This window comes from Pelodiscus sinensis, chromosome 11 (assembly GCF_052426305.1).
Source record: "Pelodiscus sinensis isolate ZL-2025 chromosome 11, ASM5242630v1, whole genome shotgun sequence".
NCBI classification, from domain to species: Eukaryota; Metazoa; Chordata; order Testudines; family Trionychidae; genus Pelodiscus; species Pelodiscus sinensis.
In genome coordinates this window covers 5,892,440-5,914,616 of record NC_143062.1, presented here as the reverse complement: position 1 = coordinate 5,914,616, position 22,177 = coordinate 5,892,440, and the positions used below count along the sequence as shown (strand labels likewise).

The window sequence follows — 22,177 nt, the reverse complement described above, 5'->3', positions numbered from 1 at the left end:
CACCATAGTTTAACAACCAAGTAAAAGAAGCAGTGAGTGGCAAAAAGTGGAAGTTAAATCCTAGTGAGGAAAATAGAAAGGAGCATCAACGCTGGCAAATGAAGTGTGAAAATACCATTAGCAAGGCCAAACCACAAAAAAGAATTTGAAAGAACAGCTAGCCAAGGCTTCAAAAAAGTAATAGCAAAATTCTGTAAGCACATCAGAAGCAGGAAGCAGCTAAACCAGTAGGACCACTAGATGATTGAGATGCTAAAGGAACACTCAAGGATGCTAAGGCCATTGCAGATAAACTAAATTTCCAGAAAATCTTTGACAAGGTCCCTCACCAAAGGCTTCTAACTAAATAAATGCTCATGAGCTAAGATGGAAAGTCCTCGCATGGCTAGGCCTTGGTTGGAGTACCGTGTCCAGTTCTGGGTGCCACATTTTAGGAAAGATGTGAAGAAGGTCCAGCAAAGAGCAAAAAAAAGGATTAAAGGTCTAGAAAACATGAGCTATGAGAAAAACCTGAAGGAACTAGGTTTGTTTAGTTTAGAAAAGAGGAGACTGAGAGGGGACATGCTAGTGGTTTTCAGGTATCTAAAAGGATGTTGCAAGGAGGAGGGAGAAAAATTGTTCTCCTTGGTTTCTGGTGATAGGACAAGAAGCAATGGGCGTAAATTGAAGCAAGGGAGGTTTAGGTTGGACATTAGGAAAAACTTCCTAATTGTCAGGGTGGTTAAACACTGGAATAAATTGCCCAGGGAGGTTGTGGAATCTGGAGATATTTAAGAACAGATTAGATAAACATCTATCAAGGATAATCTAGATGGTGCTTGGCCCTGCCATGAGGGCAGGGGACTGGACTTGATGATCTCTCAAGGTCCTTTCCAGTTCTAGTGTTCTAGAAAAACAGGAAAAAAGGGTAAGAATGAATAAAAGGTCAGCTTTCAGACTGGAGAGAGGTAACTAGTGGTGTCCCACAGGGGTATGTACTGGGCCCAGTCCTATTCAACATATTCATAAATGATCTGGAGAAAGAGGTAAACAGGAAGATGGCAAAAATTGCAAATGATACAAAATTGTTCAAGATAGTTAAGTACAAAGCAGAACTTGAGGAGCTTCAAAAGGATCTCACAAAACTAGGTGACTGGACAACAAAATGGCAGATGAAATTCATTGTTGATAAATGCAAAGTAGTGCACATTAGAAAACATAATCCCAACTAGACGTATAAAATGATGGGATCTAAATTATCTGTTACCACTCAAGAGTGAGATCTTGGAGTCATCATGGATAGTTCTCTGAAAACATCCATTCAGTGTGCAGCGGCAGGCAAAAAAGCAACCAGAATGTTAGGAATTATTAAAAAAGGGATAGAGAATAAGACAGAATAGCTTATTGCCTCTGTATAAATCTATGGGACGCCCACATCTTGAATACTGCGTACAGATGTGGTCACCTCATCTCAAAAAAGAGGTATTGGCCTTGGAAAAGATTCAGAAAAGAGCAACAACAATAATCAGGGGTTTGGAATGCCTGCCATATGTGGAGAAATTAAGAAGACTGGGACCTTTCACCTTGGAAAAGAGACGACTATGGGGGGATATGACAGAGGTCTAGAACATCATGGCTGGTGTGGAAAAACATGAGCAAAGAGTTATTTACTCCTTCTCATAACACAAGACTAAGGAGTCACCAAACAAAATGACTAGGTAGCAGATAGAGACTGAACCAAAGGCAGGATTTCGTCACACAACACAGTCAGTCTGTGAAACTCCTCGTCAGAGGGTGTAGTGAAGGCCAAGATTATAACGGTGCAAAAAGAGCTAGAAAAATCCATGGAGGTTGGTCCATCAATGGGTGTCCCTGGCCTCTGTTTTGTCAAAGGCTGGGAATGGGTGGCAGGGGAGGGATCACTTGATTCCCTGTTCTGCTCATTCCCTCCGGGGCATCTGGCCTTGGCCACTGTCGGAAGACAGGATATCTGGCTAGATGGACCTTTGGTGTGACCCAGTCTGGCCATTTTTATGTGCGCATGCCCCCTGCCCCTCGCCCCCCTGCTCCACAACCACTCTATGGCCCCTGACTCTCAGTCCCCACCCCACAGCTCTCCTGCCCCCAGCCCCACTGCTCGCCCTGATCAGGGCAAAGGGCCTGGACCCAGTGTCCTTGGGCCTCTCTCAGTGGGCCAGAAGAGGACACTCTCAGTAGGAGGAGAAGACAACACCTTACACTTACTGGGGAGTGTGGGGGGACCCTGCTGACCACTTCTGGCAGGTGACACCCTTCCGGGTCTTGCTGACCTTGCCCCTATACAACTCGCCATTTCTATGGTAACAGTCTGGGGGGAGGAAAGGGAAAAGACAGTTGTTACTGGGGGTGCGTGCCCACCCCAGATCCCTGCCCTCCCTCCCCACCACGACACCCCTCAGGCACCACCCTGGCTCAGTGCTCCCCACCTGCCCTGCTCCCACCCCCACCCCGGAAGTAATGCACACTGTGTTCAGTTAGTGCAGGGTCACCACTGGGCACTGGGGTGTGGGCACTGGGTCATTATTGTAGGGTCACCCCAGGGCACTGGGTTGTTATTGTAGGGTCACCCCAGGAAACTAGGCACTGGGTTGTTATCGTAGGGTCACTCCTGGGCACTGGGTCGTTATCGTAGGGTCACCCCTGGGCACTGGGTCGTTATTGTAGGGTCACCCCAGGACACTAGGCACTGGGTTGTTATTATAGGGTCACCCCTGAGCACTGGGTCGTTATTGTAGGGTCACCCCTGGGCACTGGGTTGTTATCGTAGGGTCACCCCAGGACACTAGGCACTGGGTTGTTATCATAGGGTCACCCCTGGGCACTGGGTTGTTATCGTAGGGTCACCCCAGGACACTAGGCACTGGGTTGCTATTATAGGGTCACCCCGGGCACTGGGTTGTTATCGTAGGGTCACCCCAGGGCACTGGGTTGTTATTGTAGGGTCACCCCAGGACACTAGGCACTGGGTTGTTATTATAGGGTCACCCCGGGCACTGGGTTGTTATCGTAGGGTCACCCCAGGGCACTGGGCTGTAACTGTAGCTTGCAGGGCAGCCCAGTGTCTCCTCCCCATGTCAACCGTCCTCACCCTCCACCTCCACCTCCACCTCGTCGGTGCAGCGTTTGATCTGGAAGCAGAAGGCGACGCGCATGCTGGGCAGACTGGTGAAGCACCATGGTGCCTCGGAGCCATCTGGGTTCCGGCAGTAATTCTCCCGCAGGTCCCTGGAAAACATGCAGCTCAACCAAGGGCTCAGCATCCAGCGGCTGCCAGCCCCGGCATGCAGCCTGCCTGGTGGAGCGGGCCAGGACTGCCAAGGCTCCAGAGCCCAGGTGGCCCCCACAGACGTGTCAGAAGCAGCTCCCTCTGAACTGCCCCCTGCAGTGTGGGCTCTAGTCCAGCTGAGCCAGATCCATGCCTGTGCTGAAGGCTCAGGACCCGCAGCCACAGGACCAGTGAGCCCTGCCTGGCCTTACACTGCACCGGCAGCCCTGGCTGGCTCCCTTGGCCCTGTGCAGGGCCAGGCTGCAGCTGCCGGAGGACGCCTGCACAGCCACAAGGGAACCCACAGCGTGAGCCAGGGAGTCTGGGGCTGGGCGCAGCACAGCTGTGTACCCCATCGAGAACCTGGCACAGTCAACCCAGCGTGCGTCTCCTCTGGGGGACAGGTGACCCCTCCCCAGCTACCCCTCCAGGACCCTCACTCAGCTAACCCCCCACAGGGACCCTATCAATCCTGCCCCCAACTTGCCTCCCAGAGCCCCCCCAGAGATCCATTCCCTGGCTAACCCCCCACAGGGACCCCCAGCGATCCCCTCCCCCAGCTAACCTTCCATAGAGCCCCCCAGTGATCCATTCCCTGGCTAACCCCCTCCAGGGACCCCCAGCGATCCCCTCCCCCAGCTAACCCTCCATAGAGCCCCCCAGTGATCCATTCCCTGGCTAACCCCCCACAGGGACCCCCAGTGATCCATTCCCTGGCTAACCCCCCACAGGGACCCCCAGGGATCCCCTCCCCCAGCTAACCCTCCATAGAGCCCCCCAGTGATCCCCTTCCCCATTGACCCTTCCCCCAACTAACCCTCCAGAGATCCCAGTGACTCATCCCCCCCAGCCCATCCAGGACCATTGCAATCCCCTCCCTCAACAAGGGCCACTCAGGGACCCCTGCGACCCGTCTCCCCTTAGCTGCCCTTGGACCATCCAGCAATGTCCGTACATACGTGCAGTGAACTCTTCCCCTGTGCACAAAGATACCCCACAACCCCCAAGGAGCTCTCCCTTGCCCCCCAAGAGCCCAATTGCCTACTTGCACTCATATGTCTCGGGCCGGAAGTGGTGCCGGTGGGGAGTCTGGGCGTCCCAGCGCTGGCAGGGGATCCCCGATGTGGTGACATTCACCTTGCCCCGGTAGCCTTCACCCTTCTGCCTGAAGCAACTGGTGGTGGGGTCCGTGAGGTGCGGGCGTTTCTCTGCTTCCGTGGATGGACAGCAGGAGAGGCCAGTGTCACTTGGGGACACCAGTGAGCGGGAGCAGGGGGTACGCTGGGGACTGGGCCGGCCATGCGCTCAGGGCGGGTGGCATGTGACCAGGGCTGGCTGAGGGCTGGGGCAACGCACAGAGAGCCAGGCGGGAGAGTTGGCAGGGGAAGGTCTGTCCTGGCTCCAGGACTCAATGCTGCTGAAGCATGGAGGGGGCACTCCAGGGAGCCTGGCGAGCAGCACCTAACGCCCTCAGGAGCCCCAGCCAGGCAAGGTAGGCGGGAGTGGCTCTCGACAGGCACATGGCAGCAGAGACAGTACATCCCAGCCTCTGCCGCTGGCACCCGGCCCAGCACTTACTGCACTTGCGGATGGAGCAGAACTCCCGTTCCCGGGCAGGGTCCGTGGTGTAGCACCAGGGGCGCACAGAGCTGTCAGGATTGCGGCAGTAATTGTCATCCAGGTCCTTCTCGGGATATCTGGGCAGGGTGGGGGAAGCCATAAGATGCACAAAGCCATGCGTGCGCTCCCCTGCACGGACCCCACAAAGGAGGGTTGCAGCACAGCCCCCGCCTCAGCCTGGCAGCAACCGACCCTGGCGGGACGTGGCCAGGAGCCATGCTGCCCACGGACTCAGAGATGGGCCCTGCCTGAGCCTGGCAGTGACTGGCACTGGCGGGACGTGGCCAGGAGCTATGCTGCCCACGGACTCAGAGCTGGGCTCTGCCACGCTGCCCATGGACTCAGAGCTGGGCCCTGCCTGAGCCTGGCAGTGACTGGCCCTGGCGGGACATGGCCAGGAGCCACGCTGCCCATGGACTCAGAGCTGGGCCCTGCCATGCTGCCCACGGACTCAGAGATGGGCCCTGCCTGAGCCTGGCAGTGACCGGCCCTGGCGGGACGTGGCCAGGAGCTACGCTGCCCACGGACTCAGAGCTGGGCCCTGCCATGCTGCCCACGGACTCAGAGATGGGCCCTGCCTGAGCCTGGCAGTGACCGGCCCTGGTGGGACGTGGCCAGGAGCCACGCTGCCCACGGACTCAGAGCTGGGCCCTGCCTGAGCCTGGTAGTGACCGGCCCTGACGGGACGTGGCCAGGAGCCATGCTGCCCACGGACTCAGAGCTGGGCCCTGCCTGAGCCTGGCAGTGACCGGCCCTGGCGGGACGTGGCCAGGAGCCACGCTGCCCACGGACTCAGAGCTGGGCCCTGCCTGAAGAATGGGGAGGTGCGCAGTGCCAAAAGCGCCCCTCTGCAGGCAACGCTGCCAGCCTGGGGACCCAGCTCTGATAGCTTGAACCCATCCTGTGCCAGAGTGCCAGGCCCCAAAGGCTCATGCTCCCCAGCCCTTAGGGATCCATAGAACTGAGCTACCCCACCCCCAGCTCTGCTCCCTCCTGAGTCCCACAAAGGCCAAGATGTTCTCATCCGATGGGGCAGGGATGTAGCTAGGACAGGAAAAGTGGGTGGGTGGGCAATGATGGGGGTGAGGGGCAGGGATGGAGGGCCCAGAAGGAGCAGGAACAATTCAGAGCAGGAAGGATGAGGAATCTGGTGCCCTAGGGATGTGGGAGGAGTCAGGAGGTATCCAGTGCCCTTGGGAGGGGGCAGGAATAGAATCATAGAATCCTAGAATACTAGGACTGGAAGGGACCTTGAGAGGTCATTGAGTCCAGTCCCCTGCCCTCACAGCAGGACCAAATACTGTCTAGACCATCCCTGATAGACATTTATCTAACCTACTCTGAAATATCTCCAGAGATGAGGACTCGACAACCTCCCTGGGCAATTTATTCCAGTGTTTAACCACCCTGACAGTTAGGAACTTTTTCCTAATGTCCAACCTAAACCTCCCTTGCTGCAGTTTAAGCCCCTTGCTTCTTGTTCTATCCTCAGGGGCCAAGATGAACAAGTTTTCTCCCTCCTCCTCATGACACCCTTTTAGATACCTGAAAACCGCTATCATGTCCCCCCTTAGTCTTCTCTTTTCTAAACTAAACAAACCCAATTCTTTCAGCCTCCCTCATAGGTCATGTTCTCTAGACCTTTCATCATTCTTGTTGCTCTTCTCTGGACCCTCTCCCATTTCTCCACATCCTTCTTGAAATGTGGTGCCCAGAACTGGACACAATAATCCAACTGAGGTCTGACCAATTTGAATAGAAGGGGCCCTGGAGGGATCTAGGACCTGGCAAGATGGGGGGGGCTGCCTCCTCTCACTCCCCAGCAGGCACCCAGGGCACACAGGCTGAGGGCTGTACCTGTGCGGCAGAGCAGGGCCCCACCAAGGTTTGAGCTCCACCCTCCCCTCCCCACCCCGCCCCAGCAGGGTGTCTGCCAGCCCTGCCGCATGGCTCTCCTGCTGGTGCTACACCAGTGCCCAACCCCAGCACTAGCCCTGCCCAGCCTGGCCCCATGAGGCACCCCTTGTGGGGCTAGTGCTGAGCCAGAGAGCGGGCCAGGAGCACACCGTACTGGCAGGAGAGCCATACGGCCAGGCTGATGGACACTCAGCCAGGGTCAGGAGTCCCAGGCTGTGCCCCGATTTGGGTGGGCCTGGATGTTCAGTGGCTGGGCCATGGCCCACTCAGGCCCACCAGTAGCTACGCCCTGCTGCGGGGACGAGCAATGCTGGTACTTGTGAGGATGGTATGGGTGCTTATGGGGGTGTTGCAGGTCCCAGCGCTGGCACTCCCGCCCGGACTCCGTCTGGTCCACTAGGCCCCGGTAATCTTCCCCATTACAGGACACGCACACAGCTGCAAGAGAGAGTCATGTGTCGGGCATGGAGCCAGGCAGGGCACAAGCAGGCTGTGCACGAGGGCGTCACTGGCACTGAACCCAGCGAATCCATAGTGCCTCCAGCTCTGGCCCCGGAGAGCCGCTCACATCACAGATCCAGCAGGCCCCTGCCATGCAAGGCATGGCCATGGCACCTGTGGGCTGGGGCACAGTGGGTTTGTCTGGGTGCTGTCTCACAGGCACCAGCTGTTGCCTGGGGAGGGAGGGAGCATCTGGCCATCACCTGAAGGGTGTGAGGTGTCCAGCAATTGTACATGGGAGGTGACTACTCCATGCATGGGGGGCAAAATATAGTAGGTGCTCAGCCCCCACTGACCACAGCTGTTCCCCACCCCCACTCATCAGCTGATGGGGGGCACTACTTCCCAACACCAGCAAAGGGCTGATAGAGGGCAGCTGGGGGGGGGGCAGTGGGGAGCAGCAGGTGTGAGGAGATCTTGTAGGGATAGGAAGAGGTAGAGCAAAGACAGGGTCTTGGGGGGCAGGGTAGAGAAGGGACAACAGGCCCAGGGAAAAGGAAAAGTCAGCCCTTGTGCTTATGGAGGGGGGTTACTCACCATCTTCACATTTCTTGATGCCGCAACTCTGATGCCGGATGGCCGGGTCTGTGGTGTAGCACCAGGGCCCCTGCTCATCTTTGTCCGGGTTCCGGCAGTAATTTTCCTCCAGGCCATTCCGCAGAGAGGGAAAAAACCTAGTGGTACATGGAGAGAGCAGGGGCCGGGCTGGTTTCAGTGACTGGGTCCCAGAGAGGTCAGGCTACACAACAAACACAACGAGGAGTCCTGTCTCACCACAGAGAATAACAGATTGATCTGGGTATAAGCTTCACCAGAGGCATGGAGAGGAAGTCACAGAGGCTGGGATATATGTACTAGGTCAGTGTTTCTCAAACCCTTTAAAAAAATTATAAGTACCCACCAGTACCTACAGTTTTCAGACACACAACATTTTTTTCTACCATTGCAACGTATTTGTCTAACCAACTTAATCATAGCCGGGTGGGTGATGACATTTTTGGGTGTGAAAAGTACAAAAATAATTAAAACCCTGTAAGACTTAAAACAAAAATTCAGTTTTCGACAAATTTCAGTTGTGTTGAGGTACCCCCCAGACTTCTCTCAAGTACCCCTGAGGGTACTCGTACCACTGGTTGAGAAGTACTGTACTAGGCTAGCAGAAGGGAGTTACCTATCAAGTGTAGAACCAGTGTTAACAAGGCCAATTCAGTCACCTACTACAGGACGGGCCCAACAAGGTAAATTACAGAACACCACCAGTCATCACCGACAGTCCCCAGCTCAAACCCCTCCAGTGTATCACTGACAATCTACAACTATCCTGGAAAATAATCCCTCTCTCTCACAGGCCTTGGGAGACAGGCCAGTCCTCACCTACAGACAGCCTCCTAACCTGAAGCAAATCCTCACAAGCAGCCACATATCACACCTCAGATCCATTCACCCAGGAACCGACTCCTACAATAAAATCAACTGCCAATGCTATCCACACATCTATACCAATGGCACCATCACAGGACCGCACCACGTAAGCCACAACATCAGAGGCGCATACAACTGCACATCTAATTGATACATGCCATCAAGTACCAGCAATGCCCCTCTGCCATGTCTATTGGCCAAAGCGGACAGTCCCTGAACCAAAGGATAAATAGACACAAATCAGACATTGAGAAAGGTAACAAACATAAAGCTGTATGTAGGAGAATGTTTAAACCTCCCTGGACACTCAGTAATGGATTTAAAAGCAGTCACCTTTTTACAAAAAAATGTCACAACCAGACTACAGAAAGAAACAGAAGAGCTGCAATTCATTTGCAAATTGAACATGATCAAATTAGGGCTGAATAAGGACTGAGAATGGTTCTCTCATGACCAAGGCCATTTTCCCTCTTGAGATCCACACCTCCCCTTCAGCTGCTGGGAGTGAACCACATCCCCCCCCACCACTGCATTGGCCTAGCTAACACAGCACATAGTGCAGAAGCAGAGCAGCATTCAAAGCACATGGTTCTTGTAAATGTACATCAAGCACCACTGAATTCTTCTCACTAAGAAAACACCCAGATCTATAGTCTCAGCAGCACAAGGCCCAGAGAAGTCAAGTGCATGGTTCCAGGGCTGCTCAAAGTCAGCAGAGAGCCACTCCATCACTGCCCAACTCCTAGGCAGCAGCTTCCCTCTCATCACTTCACAGAGCCTCTGCCATGAGAACCACGAGGACAGTTTTCTCACTGAGATCCAGGCCAGTGAGCAAACATCACCAGCGACTCTATAGTCTACTGCAGAGGTGGGGGAACCATGTTCTGTCATGGGCCATTGGCCCTCATTAAAAATTGATCGCAGGATGCTCACTCGTTTGGGCACGCATGGAGGCTCAGGGCTTCTGCCTGCAGTGGGGCGTGCCAGCGCTCTCAGCTCCTGCCCTGCAGGAGGGTGCTGACATTCAGGGCTTCTCCCTCCAGAGCAGTGAGCCAGCAATCACAGCTCCAGGCCCATGGGGGATGCAGTAGCTTGGATTCAATTAAGCAATGGGCTGGATCCATCCCACAGGCCTAGTCTAGCAAGAGCCCATGCAGCTGCTGTTCTGTACCTGTGCAGCTGGCGGTTCAGTCTTCCCTTGGGGCCATTGAGGTGCCTGGTGTAAGGCATCATGAGCCAGGTTGGGTGCCCCAGAATCCCTGTTGGACTTTCAATAGTGACAACAATGGGAATATCCCAGTCAGGACACAATGTCCCTGCTTGCAGCTTTCAGAACAGTCCTCATAGATTCAGGGACTGAGGTACGGCTGACTGGTCTGTAGTTCCCTGGATTGTCCTTCTTCCCTTTTTAGAGATGGGCACTACATTTGCCTTTTTCCAGTCATCCGGGACCTCTCCCGATCTCCAGGAGTTTTCAAAGATAATGGCCAAAGGCTCCGCAATGACATTTGCCAACTCCCTCAGTACCCTCGGATGCATTAAATCCGGACCCATTGATTTATGTATCTCTAGCTTTTCTAAACAGTTCTTAACCTGTTCTTTCTCCACTGAGGGCTGCCCACCTCCTTCCCATACTGCGTTGCCTAGTGCAGTAGTCTGGAAGCTGACCTATTTTGTGAAGACAGGCACAAAGAAAGCATTGAGTACTTCAGCTTTTCCCACATCATCTATCACTGGGTTACCTCCCTCATCCAGTAAGAGCCCCACCCCCCCTCTGATCACCCTCTGGCCTATGTTATTAGAGATGTAAGTGACAGGCACCTTCCTCGCCCACCCACAGACATCAGTTAGGTGTCACTGGTGAGTCACAGCATGCACGTAACCATAGGAAAGTGGCCCTTTCTCTTGCTCCATGCACATAAGGAATCCACGCCTGAAAACCCATTCCGGGGCTGTCCGTGGGGTGTGTGAAGGCCTCCACAATGGCCCCCCAAGTGAGCATGCTCCAGCTGGCCAGGGGAAGGCAGGAACAGCACACAGCCCAAGCCGCCCTCCCCGATGCTCTGATCAGCCAGAAGAAGACTGGGGCTGATTTCCCTGCTTACCATTGTACCAATATGGCTTTTCTGCAGCCATGCTGGAAGGCCTGTGCTAGGCATGAACCAAAGCCGCCTTCTGTAGCCAGACTGAAGAGCAGCAGCCAGTACTGTAAGGCCTGGAGTCACAGACTCACAGTTCCATCTAAATTGTATTACGAAGTGTCACCCCCAGGCTGTGAGGAGGGACGTTGCCCGGATAGCCCCCCACTGTCACCAGATAAAGAAACAGATCTCAAGATGGGTAAAGAAATGTGTGCGTAGCACCGTTCTGTCTGGCAAGAAGCTGCTTATCCATAGAGGATGTTGTGGAATCCTCGTCCTATGAGCACTGTCACTACACTTTCCTATTGTTTGACTGTGATCTCTGTCTGGTTGGTAACTGTTTCTGTCTGCTGGATAATTAATTTGGCTAGGTGTAAATCAATTAAGGTGGCAGGGTATGATTGGTTAGGTCATTTTGTTATGATTGGTTAGTAAAAATATACTAAAATAATTGGTTACAGTCTAGCTAAGCAAGACTCAGGTTTCATTATATAAACTGGGGTTCAAGAAGGAGAAGAAGAAGATCATCAGGAGTAATAGAAGGAAGAAAAGGCTAGAAGAGGACCAGGAGGAGGGGGAAGACCTGGAAAGAAGAACTCACCTCAGAGACACAGCCTAAGACCAGAGAGGCTGATATTGCCTGGCCAACAGGGGAAGTCTGCCTGCCTTTATCAGGATTGGTGAGCATGACCCTGTGTGCTTAGCATGTGCATTCTGCTTGTTTGGGAATTGTCAATCAATAGAGGATAAGGACATTACTGTGTGAGGCTCTTTCAAGTGGCTAAAGATCCCACCAACCCACGGGTTGTTACATCCTGAGCCCTAGGAATTGGGTGAGGGTGGGTGTGTAAATTCACAGGGTTGCACCTTGAGCCCTAGAAACTGGGTAATGATGTGTGTCCCTACAGTGTGGAAGGGACAGAGAAATTTGTGTGGGTAATACCATGGCTGGGCATTCACAATTTTGTGCTGGACTTCATTTTGGGCCAGTAACTTTCCACATACCTGTGAGCTTTGTTGGAGACAGTAGATTTCCAGGCACATGGCAGAGGATATTAACCCCCTGAGAGAGATCTCTCCATTTCCAGTTCTAGTTCTCTGGACTGTGGATTCACTATCAAAAGGATCATTTTAATATTCGAATTGAGGTCCTTCCCAAAGAGACACTACAAACCTGTTCCTTCACTGCTACAAACTAGCCACAGGCACTTTGCAATCACTTACAGGTATACGATTCCTTAACCATTGTTCATTCTCTTTATTTATTCTTGACCCTTTAGATTTTAGTTACTGCAGGATCAGCACCACCGAGATTACTGGCTAAAATCAAGGTTATATGTTGCCCTGGCTCTGTGGCTGATCTCTTGGGATTAGAAGGATCCTTTGTTAGATGAAGCTGGTTCGCAGTAACCACTCCTTCTGGAGTCCAGTGTCTGGGTAGTGAGACAAGGGCTGGGATGCCAAGGAGGCTGCATCTTTCACTTCCTGCTCACCAATGTGGTGAGCCAGAGGTCACTTTGGTTCCTGGCTCGGTCTATCTGTGGGAAAACAAGCCCTATTTCTCCAGCCTGTCCTGAATTTGGCATCCTCAGTTGTCACTCACTGAAGCACAGTGCCTGCAGCACCAGCCCAATGAGAGGCAGAACATGCTGTGGGCAGGGCTGTGAGCCTGGCTAGCTCAGTCAGTAGAGCATCAGACTCTTAACCTGAGGGCCCAGGGTTCAAGTCCCTGGTCAGGTGAAGGGGCCTTGTGCTCCCCTCTGCAGTTTCTCCACCTCCCCCCACCCCTTCAGGCCTGGTCCAGAAGAATCCTCTCTCTCTCTGCATGAGTTGTGGGTGAGCCCCCTCCCTTCTGGAGTTTAGGCCCTGGGCCACTGACCTAAGCTCTGGCTGGCTGGTGCTGACTCCCCCTGCTAACTTGGGGGGAGAAGGGGCAGTGTGGGTGAGGCAAGTCGTTGCCTCCTGTGGATAAGTGCATACCATAGGAGAGCCCTGCGCACCACCCTCATTGCACCTGTGATCATGGGGTAACTTCAGCTTCCACTGTTGGCATTTCTTCCCCTTCTCTGTCACAGCCTGCATGCCTCGGTAGCTCCTCCCATCTCCCATGATGCAATTCCTCAGGTAATCTGTGGGCAAGAAGGGTGTGCCATGAGCAGCCAGCCCCACAGTGAGTGGGCTGGAGAACCAGAGAGCTAAGGCAGCCTGCCAGGAGCTGGTGGCTTGAGGGCAAGCGGAGCACAGAGCTGGCCACTTTGGGGTGGGGTTACTGCCAGAGGAGAGGCTGGCTGTAAGGTTGGAGTCTAGAAGCCAGGCAGTGCTGGGCATCTTGGCATGCAGCACGCTGCCAAGTGCCAGTCTGGCAATACCTCCAGTATCCCACGGCCATTGGCTGGACTGCTCTGCAGCCAGACACATAGTGCCCACCCCCCGGACAGCAGATGGACATGACTGTGGCACCCTCCAGCACCCAGCCACCCCAAATTCGTCCCCATGCCCTTCCCACATCCCTTCCCCGCCTGCCTTTCTTCTGGTAGAGGTCATAGTGGACGTTCCTCTGCATATGGGTGTGCACCGAGTGCTGGGTCCATGGCAGCAGCTGGCAGCCGTGGCGCTGATGGTTATAGTGAAAGGCCCTGAAGATCAAACCAAGAGTCTCCTTTGGCTCAAACTGGACCACACATTCCCACCCCCCAGAAGAACCCAATTTCTCCTCAAGTGCTGGGCTGGAGCCAGTTCTGCAGATCAAAATGCTCTTCAAAGCGTGCCACCCCCCAGCCGGAGCAGTGAGCAGCAGGGACTGGAGGAGATGGACAGGAGGGACGGTGAGGCCAGTGGGTGAGGCCAGCAGGAGCAGTGGCAGCAGGAGGGGATGGAGGGACGGGCGGGTGAGGGCGGCGGGAGCAGTGAACAGTGGCAGGAGGAGGGTATGGAGGGACGGGCGGGTGAGGGTGGCGGGAGCAGTGAACAGTGGCAGCAGGAGGGGATGGAGGGACGGGCGGGTGAGGGCGGCGGGAGCAGTGAACAGTGGCAGGAGGAGGGGATGGAGGGACGGGCGGGTGAGGGCGGCGGGAGCAGTGAACAGTGGCAAGAGGAGGAGATGGAGGGACGGGCAGGTGACGGCGGCGGGAGCAGTGAACAGCGGCAGCAGGAGGGGATGGAGGGACGGGCGGGTGAGGGTGGCGGGAGCAGTGAACAGTGGCAGCAGGAGGGGATGGAGGGACGGGCGGGTGAGGGTGGCGGGAGCAGTGAACAGCGGCAGCAGGAGGGGATGGAGGGACGGGTGGGTGAGGGTGGCGGGAGCAGTGAACAGCGGCAGCAGGAGGGGATGGAGGGACGGGTGGGTGAGGGTGGCGGGAGCAGGGGCAGCAGGAGGGGGCGGACGGGCGGGTGGGGATGGCGGGAGGAGGGGCAGCAGGAGGGGGCGGGCGGGTGGGGATGGCGGGAGGAGGGGCAGCAGGAGGGCGGGGACGGCGGGAGGAGGGGCAGCAGGAGGGGGCGGGCGGGGACAGCGGGAGGAGGGGCAGCAGGAGGGGACGGGCGGGTAGGCAGGGGCGACCTCGCCTAGCATCCAGGATCCCAGCCAGCTGCCTGGGTACTGTATAACCCAGCAGATTACGACGCAAAGGCCCCAGTGCCAGAGTGGCCAATGGGTGATGGCATCTGTGTCCAGGAGTCTAGGCCAAGGTGGACCCCAGGCGCCCCGGCAGGGCTCCTTGGCTGGTGCATCGGGTGCATGAGGGGAGACTCCATACCCTGCCCTGCTGCCCAGCGGAAGCCCCAGTGCTGGGCACTGGCTGTGCTCCTGGGGCAGAAGCAGCTGTGGCTTGGGCTGCAGGGGGGTGGGCAGAGAGAAGCAAACAGGGCCGGCATGGAGTGGACTGGGCAGCACCTGGCACCCCCCACACCCCCTCTGCCCCGTGTGCTCCCCAGGCCATGGCTCACCTGCAGTCCAGCAGCGCCGTGCAGCGCCGGGCACACTCCTCGGCATCTGTCGGCTCCTCCTGCTCGGTGCTGGGGCTGGGCTGGCTCAGGAAGAGCAGCTGGGTGGCTTTGAGCCTCTGGAAGTCATTGAGAGGGGAACGCCCTGGCCCTGGGGACACAGCCAGAGACACTCCCCTTGACAACCATGCAGTGGGGGGAGGGGGGTACTGGGCCTTTGCCTCACTCCCCACCCTGCACAGGGAACCAAGAGGAATCGTGTGAAGCAATAGGGTCAGGAACCAGAGGTGCCAGGACAGGCAGTGGGCCCATGGGCTGGCAGCAGGGCCTAGAGAGGCTGGTGGCAGAGCTGGCACCAGGGCTGGCAGTGGGGATCAGTGAGCTGGCAGTGGGGCTGGTAATGGTACCAGCAGTGGGGCTGCTAGCAGGGCTGGCAGTGGGGCCAGTGGGCAGGTAGCAGGGCTGGCAGGGGGACCAGTGGGCTGGCAGCAGGGCAGGTAGCAGGGCTGGCAGGGGGACCAGTGGGCTGGCAGCGGGGCAGGTAGCAGGGCTGGCAGGGGGGCCGGTGGGCTGGTAGCAGGGCTGGCAGGGGGGCCGGTGGGCAGGTAGCAGGGCTGGCAGGGGGGCCGGTGGGCTGGTAGCAGGGCTGGCAGGGGGGCCGGTGGGCTGGTAGCAGGGCTGGCAGGGGGGCCGGTGGGTTGTGACCCGGGACGGGGTGGCAGGGCACTGCCATAGCTGCAGGAAGGTATCTGTTTCACATCATGTTTTGCATTTACTAAAATTCCCAGCCATCAGCTGAGCAGCCTGCGCAGGGCCAGGCCGGCCCACGCTGAGTGTCCATGGCCGATTCCAGACCCCTCCACCGCACTCCTGCCCTGCCTCAAGAGCCGTCTGACCTCCTAGCTCCCGGCTTTCCAAGGGGCAGGGAACAGGGTGGGGCCCCAGCCAGGACAGCACGTCTGAGCATTTAGCCAGGGGCTGGGACACTGCCCTACTGGCTCTGCCAGCCCGCCCCTCGCCACACTCACAGAGCCCCTAGTCTGGCCCCAGCTGGGGGCACCGCTGTTCATTGCGGTCCACGTCCCTCTCCCCGGCGTGGGGCCGCGACCCAGCTGTGCTGCTCAGAGGCCTTAGCTCTGTGTGGCTGGAGCTTTAGGCTCTTGCCCCACCTGAGGGAGCTTTTCCTAGGGTCTTCTGGACCCCGCTCCGCTCAGATGCCTCCCCGAACACCCCTGCAGGAGGGGGAGGCGAGTGCTGAGCCCCTCTGCCCTGTTCTTGCCCCACCGGGAGGGCAAGCACTCAGCTGGGCCTGGTGCCCCAGGCGGCTTTCCTACCTGTGCTGAGGGCACCAGCCAGGACCAGCAGCAGCACTGCTCCGGCCTGCATCGTCCTGCTGCGCCGTCGGCCTCAGGGACTGGCGTGGAGCCTGTGTGCGGAAACGCATGGGCCAGCTTGGACTGTCCCAGCAGGCTGTGCCCCGAGCACCCCCACTAGCAAATATTTGCCTCTGGCCACAGGCCAATAGTGCAGCTCTGGAGTAGCGGGGAGGGACACCGTTAAAGGGACCAGCTCAGGGCACAGGGAGCAGCCCTCACCCACATCCACACACCCGCCTCATGAGGGATTCAGCTCCCCGTCACCTCCCCCCCCCAATCTCCCAGACTTCAGCAAACAACCAACCCCTGTGTGGCCTTATCGACCCAGAGGGGGCAGGCTATGAAACCACCTCCTGCTCAGCTCCAGCAAGACTCAGGCCGCATCCCCTTCTTCCTTTGCAGTGACTGACGTGATGCCCTGCCAGGGCAGAGCCGTGCCCCTTGCAGCTGACCCGGGGCCTTCTCACAGCTCCAGGAAGCAGGCACAGTGGGTGGGGGCTGAGGGGCTCTGGAGACAGCTGGGCCAGCACGTGGCACACACGGCCTTGGTGCAATGGGATGGGCAGCAGGCAGGGATAGAAGAGCCCAGGAGGAAGAGATGCACACTGCCCCACGGAGTGGACATGAGCAGAGCTTTGTGCACACGAGAGAGAGCACCAGGCCAGGTGGGCAGCCAGACTGCACCAGCGCAGCCTAGCTCTGTTTGGAACCCTGTTGAAGACTTGGCCTTCACAACAGCCTCTGGCAAGGAGTTCCACAGGACAGCTGTATTGTGTGAAGAAATACTGCCTTTTGTTTGTTTAAACCTGCTGCCTATTCATTTCATTGGGTGACCCCTCATTCCTGCGTTAAGTTCAGTTAACGCCTATTACGCCCACTGGCGTGTAGGGCAGCAACGAAGGTTCTCCATTTTTGTCTGTCTTTGGCCATTTTCTCCAGCGTGTCCCAGTTGTAGTTCATTCTCTTCATGTCTGCCTCAATAGTACGCCGCCCTGTTGTCTTGAGTCTCCCACATTTCCGTCGTCCTTCAGGCATCCAGTGAAGTGTTATCTTTACAATGGCGTCTGCCTCCCTTCTCATCACGTGCCCTATCCATCTCCAGCATCTTCTCCTCATGATAGTGGTCATGTCCTTCTGGTGGCATCGCAGGAGCAGGTCGTGGTTGGAGATTGTTTTCGGCCAAAAGATGTGAAGTATCTTACAAAGGCTGGTGGTGTGAAAGGATGAGAGGTTGGCACGGTTCACACTCTGAGCTGTAGTGTTGATCTGACACAGCTCTGGTACAGTTTAAGCTTGATGTGGACCCTGTACTGTGTAGATCTCCATACATTGTTCATACTCCTGAGGACATGTCTGGCCTTGCTTACTCTGCTCTGGATGTTGTTCTTGGTGCCTCCATCATGGCGGATGATGCTGCCTAAGTACGTAAAGTTGTCTGTGCTGGGTAAGTCTGCATCATCTATCTTGATTGGTGCCGATGAATCTATATTGAGAATCATAATCTCTGTTTTCTTCTGGCTAACTCTTAGTCCAAGCTGGCGTCCAAAAGTGCATAGGCGTTGTGTCTTTTCCTGCATGTGTTGATGGGCATGGGAAAGCAATGCAAGGTCGTCCGCAAAGTCAAGATCTTCCAATGTGGAAAAAGGTGTCCATCTGATATCCCTTGATGTATCTGCTGTTGTTCTCCACATCACCCAGTCAATCACCATGTTGAAAAGCAGTGCAGACATGATGCATCCCTGTCTGACCCCCGTCTTGACTTCGAAAGACTGATCACAATATCCCACGCTACATGTGAAGTTGGTATAAAAACTCTTAATGAGCTGGACCACTTAAATAACATAAGAACGGCCGTACTGGGTCAGACCAAAGGTCCATCTGCCGACAGTGGCCAGCACCAGGTGCCCCAGAGAGGGTGGACCGAAGACAATGATCAAGCGATTTGTCTCCTGCCATCCCTCTCCAGCCTCTGACAAACAGAGGCCAGGGACACCATTTCTATCCCCTGGCTAATAGCCTTTTATGGACCTAACCTCCAGGAAATTATCTAGCTTCTCTTTAAACTCTGTTATAGTCCTAGCCTTCACAGCCTCCTCTGGCAAGGAGTTCCACAGGTTGACTACACGCTGTGTGAAGAAGAACTTTCTTTTATTAGTTTTAAACCTGCTACCCATTAATTTCATTTTGTGTCCTCTAGTTCTTCTATTATGGGAACTAATAAATAACTTTTCTTTATCGGCCCTCTCCACACCACTCATGATTTTATAGACCTCTATCATATCCCTCCTCAGTCTCCTCTTTTCTAAACTGAAAAGTCCCAGTCGCTTTAACCTCTCCTCATATGGGACCCGTTCCAAACCCCTAATCATTTTAGTTGCCCTTTTCTGAACCCTTTCCAAGGCCAAAATATCTTTTTTGAGGTGAGGAGACCACATTTGTACACAGTATTCAAGATGTGGGTGTACCATAGTTTTATACAGGGCCAGTAAGATATTCTGTGTCTTATTTTCTATCCCTTTCTTAATAATTCCTAGCATCCTATTTGCCTTTTTGACCACCGCTGCACACTGTATGGAAGTTTTCAGAGAACTGTCCATGATAACACCAAGATCTCTTTCCAGATTTGTCATAGCCAGATTAGCCCCCATCATACTGTACATATAGTTGGGGTTATTTTTCCCGATGTGCATTACTTTACACTTATCCACATTAAATTTCATTTGCCATTTTGTTGCCCAATCACTCAGTTTGGTGAGATCTTTTTGGAGTCCCTCACAGTCTGCTTCTGTCTTGACTATCCTAAACAGTTTGGTATCATCCGCAAACTTTACCGCCTCTCTGCTTACCCCTTTCTCCAGATCATTTATGAATAAGTTGAAAAGGATTGGTCCCAGGACTGACCCTTGGGGGACACCACTAGTTACCCCTCTCCATTCTGAAAATTTATCATTTATACCTACCCTTTGTTTCCTGTCTTTTAACCAGTTCTCAATCCAAGAAAGGACCTTCCCTCTTATCCCAGGGCCATGTAATTTACACAAGAGCCTTAGGTTAGGAACCTTGTCAAAGGCTTTCTGAAAATCTAAGTATACTATATCTACTGGATCCCCCTTGTCTGCATGTTTGTTAACCCCTTCAAAGAACTCTAATCAATTAGTAAGACATGATTTCCCTTTACAGAAACCATGTTGACTTTTGTCCAATAAATTATGTTCTTCTACGTGCCTCACAATTTTATTCTTTACTATCGTTTCAACTAATTTGCCCGGTACTGAAGTTAGACTTACTGGTCTGTAATTGCCAGGATCGCCTCAAGAGCCCTTTTTAAATATTGGTGTCACGTTGGCTACCTTCCAGTCATTAGGTACAGAAACCGCTTTAAAGGATAGGTTACAAATCACAGATAATAGCTTAGCAATTTCCCATTCGAGTTCTTTTAGAACCCTTGGATGAATGCCATACGGTCCTGGAGATTTGTTAACATTAAGTTTTTCTATTCGTTCCAAAACCTCCTTTAATGACATTTCAATCCGGGACAGTTCCTCAGATTCATCACCCACAAAGGTCCGTGCAGATTGGGCAATCTCCCTAGCATCCTCAGCAGTGACGACTGAAGCAAAGAAATCATTTAGTTTCTCCACAATGGCTTTATCGTCCTTGATTGCTCCTTTTATATCTTGGTCGTCTAGGGGACCCACAGGTTTTTTAGCAGGGCTTCCTGCTTCTAATGTACTTAAAAAACATTGTTATTTTTTGAGAGTTTTTGGCTAGTTGTTCCTCAGTTCTTTTTTTTGCTTTTCTTATTACATTTTTACACTTGATTTGACAGTGTTTATGTTCCTTTCTATTTATCTCACTAGGATTGGATTTCCACTTCTTAAAAGATGCCTTTTTATCCCTCACTGCTTCTTTTACATGGTGGTTAAGCCACGGTGACTCTTTTTTAGGTCTCTTGCTATGTATTTTAATTTGGGGTATACATTTAAGTTGGGCCTCTATTATGGTGTCTTTAAAAAGTTTCCATGCATCTTGCAGGGATTTGGCTCTAGTCATTGTGCCTTTTAATTTCTCTTTAACTAACCTCCTCATATTTGTGTAATCCTTTTTGAAATTAAATGCCAGGGTGCTGGACTGCTGAGGTGTTCTTCCCACCACAGGAATGTTAAATGTTATTATATTATGGTCACTATTCCCAAGTGGTCCTGTAACGGTTATCTCCTGGACCTGATCCTGCACTCCACTCAGGACTAAATCAAGAATTGCCTCTCTCCTTGTGGGTTCCTGCACCAGCTGCTCCAAGAAGCAGTCATTTAAGCCATTGAGAAATTTTCTCTCTGCTTCTCTTTCTGAGATGACATGTATCCAGTCAATATGGGGGTAATTAAAATCCCCCATTATTATAGAGTTCTTTATTTTGGTAGCCTCTCTAATCTCCCTCAGCATTTCAATGTCAGTACTGCTGTCCTGGTCAGGTGATCGGTAATATATCCCTACTGCTAATTTCTTATTATTGGAGCATGGAATTACTATCCATAGTGATTCTGTTGAACATATTGACTCATTTAATATTTTTATTTCATTTGATTCTACATTATCTTTCACATAGAGTGCCACTCCACCACCCACCCGGCCTGCTCTATCCTTCCGATATATTTTATATCCCGGTATGATTGTGTCCCACAGATTTTCCTCATTCCACCAGGTTTCAGTGATGTCTATTATGTCAATCTCCTCCTTTAATACACAGTACTCTAGTTCACCCATCTTATAGTCGGACTCCTAGCATTTGTGTAGAAGCACTTTAAAAATTTGCCACTGCTTAGTTGTCTGCCCTTCCCTGATGTATTGGATTCCTCTATATGCAGTTGTTTGTCTGCTCTGGCCCATGGTTTGTCCTCTCTTTCTGACTACAGCTTAGAGAATCTCTATCAACGGATTCTCCTCTAAGAGAAGTCTCCCTTTGATTTACGTGCATCTCCGCACCAATCGGCTTTCCCCCATCTCTTAGTTTAAAAACTGCTCTATGGGCCTTTTTAATGTTTAGTGCCAGCAGTCTGGTTCCACCCTGGTTTAGGTGGAGCCCATCCTTCCTGCATAGGCTACCCCTCTCCTAAAAGTGTCCCCAGTTCCTGATAAATCCAAACCCCTCTTCCCTACACCATCGTCTCATCCACGCATTGAGATGCTGAAGCTCCGCCTGCCTACCTGGCCCTGCGCGTGGAACTGGAAACATTTCCGAGAATGCCACCATAGAAATCCTGGATTTCAGTCTCTTTCCTCGCAACCTAAATTTGGCCTCCAGGACATCTCTCCTACCTTTCCCTACGTCATTGGTACCTACATGTACCACAACCACCAGCTCCTCCCCAGCACCACACATAAGTCGATCTAGATGCCTTGAGAGATCTGCAACCTTCGCACCAGGCAGGCAAGTGACCACACGGTTCTCCTGGTCATCACAAACCCAGCTATCTATGTTTCTAACGATCGAATCACCCACTACTAACACCTGCCTCTTCCTAACTGGCATTCCCTCCCCCTCAGAGGTATCCTCAGTGCGAGAGGATACCGCAACATCCTCGGGAAGGAGGGTCCCAACTACGGGATGGTTTCCCTCTGCTCCCATTGAATGCTCTGTTCCCTTGAGACTTTCATCCTCTTTAAGAGCACTGGGGCTCTCAGACTGGAGGTGGGACAGTACTACAGTGTCCCGGAAAGTCTCATCAACATAGCTCTCTGCCTCCCTTAGCTTCTCCAGTTCAGCCACCCTGGCCTCCAAAGCCCGAACTCGGTCTCTGAGGGCCAGGAGCTCCTTGCAAAGGGTGCACACACACGCCACCCGGCCACAGAGCAGGTAATCATACATGTTACACTCAACACAATAAACAGGATAGCCCCCACTCTGCTGCTGGGCTTCTGTCTCCATTTTTTTAATGAATAAAATTTAAGTATAAACTGGGCTTATGAAATCTCTG

General features: G+C 53.6%; 1 protein-coding gene across 3 annotated transcripts in view; it reads right to left on the bottom strand.

Moving 5' to 3' along the window:
• The window catches only part of MST1 (macrophage stimulating 1), a 50,852-nt gene that overhangs the window by 7,553 nt on the left and 21,122 nt on the right, over positions 1-22,177 (bottom strand). Inside the window, exons 2-11 of one of the 3 annotated variants that reach the window (XM_075939591.2) lie at positions 16,161-16,252; positions 14,830-14,977; positions 13,408-13,520; positions 12,899-13,013; positions 7,859-7,995; positions 7,138-7,258; positions 4,862-4,980; positions 4,329-4,494; positions 3,107-3,243; positions 2,224-2,326 (exon numbers count right to left, since the gene is read on the bottom strand). In XM_075939591.2, coding sequence (XP_075795706.2) covers positions 2,224-2,326; positions 3,107-3,243; positions 4,329-4,494; positions 4,862-4,980; positions 7,138-7,258; positions 7,859-7,995; positions 12,899-13,013; positions 13,408-13,520; positions 14,830-14,977; positions 16,161-16,212 — 1,211 coding nt within the window. In that variant the 5' untranslated portion in view covers positions 16,213-16,252. Of the gene's footprint in view, positions 1-2,223; positions 2,327-3,106; positions 3,244-4,328; positions 4,495-4,861; positions 4,981-7,137; positions 7,259-7,858; positions 7,996-12,898; positions 13,014-13,407; positions 13,521-14,829; positions 14,978-16,160; positions 16,335-22,177 lie in introns of those variants that run through there. The other 2 variants (XM_075939594.2, XM_075939592.2) reach the window with 2 other exon arrangements.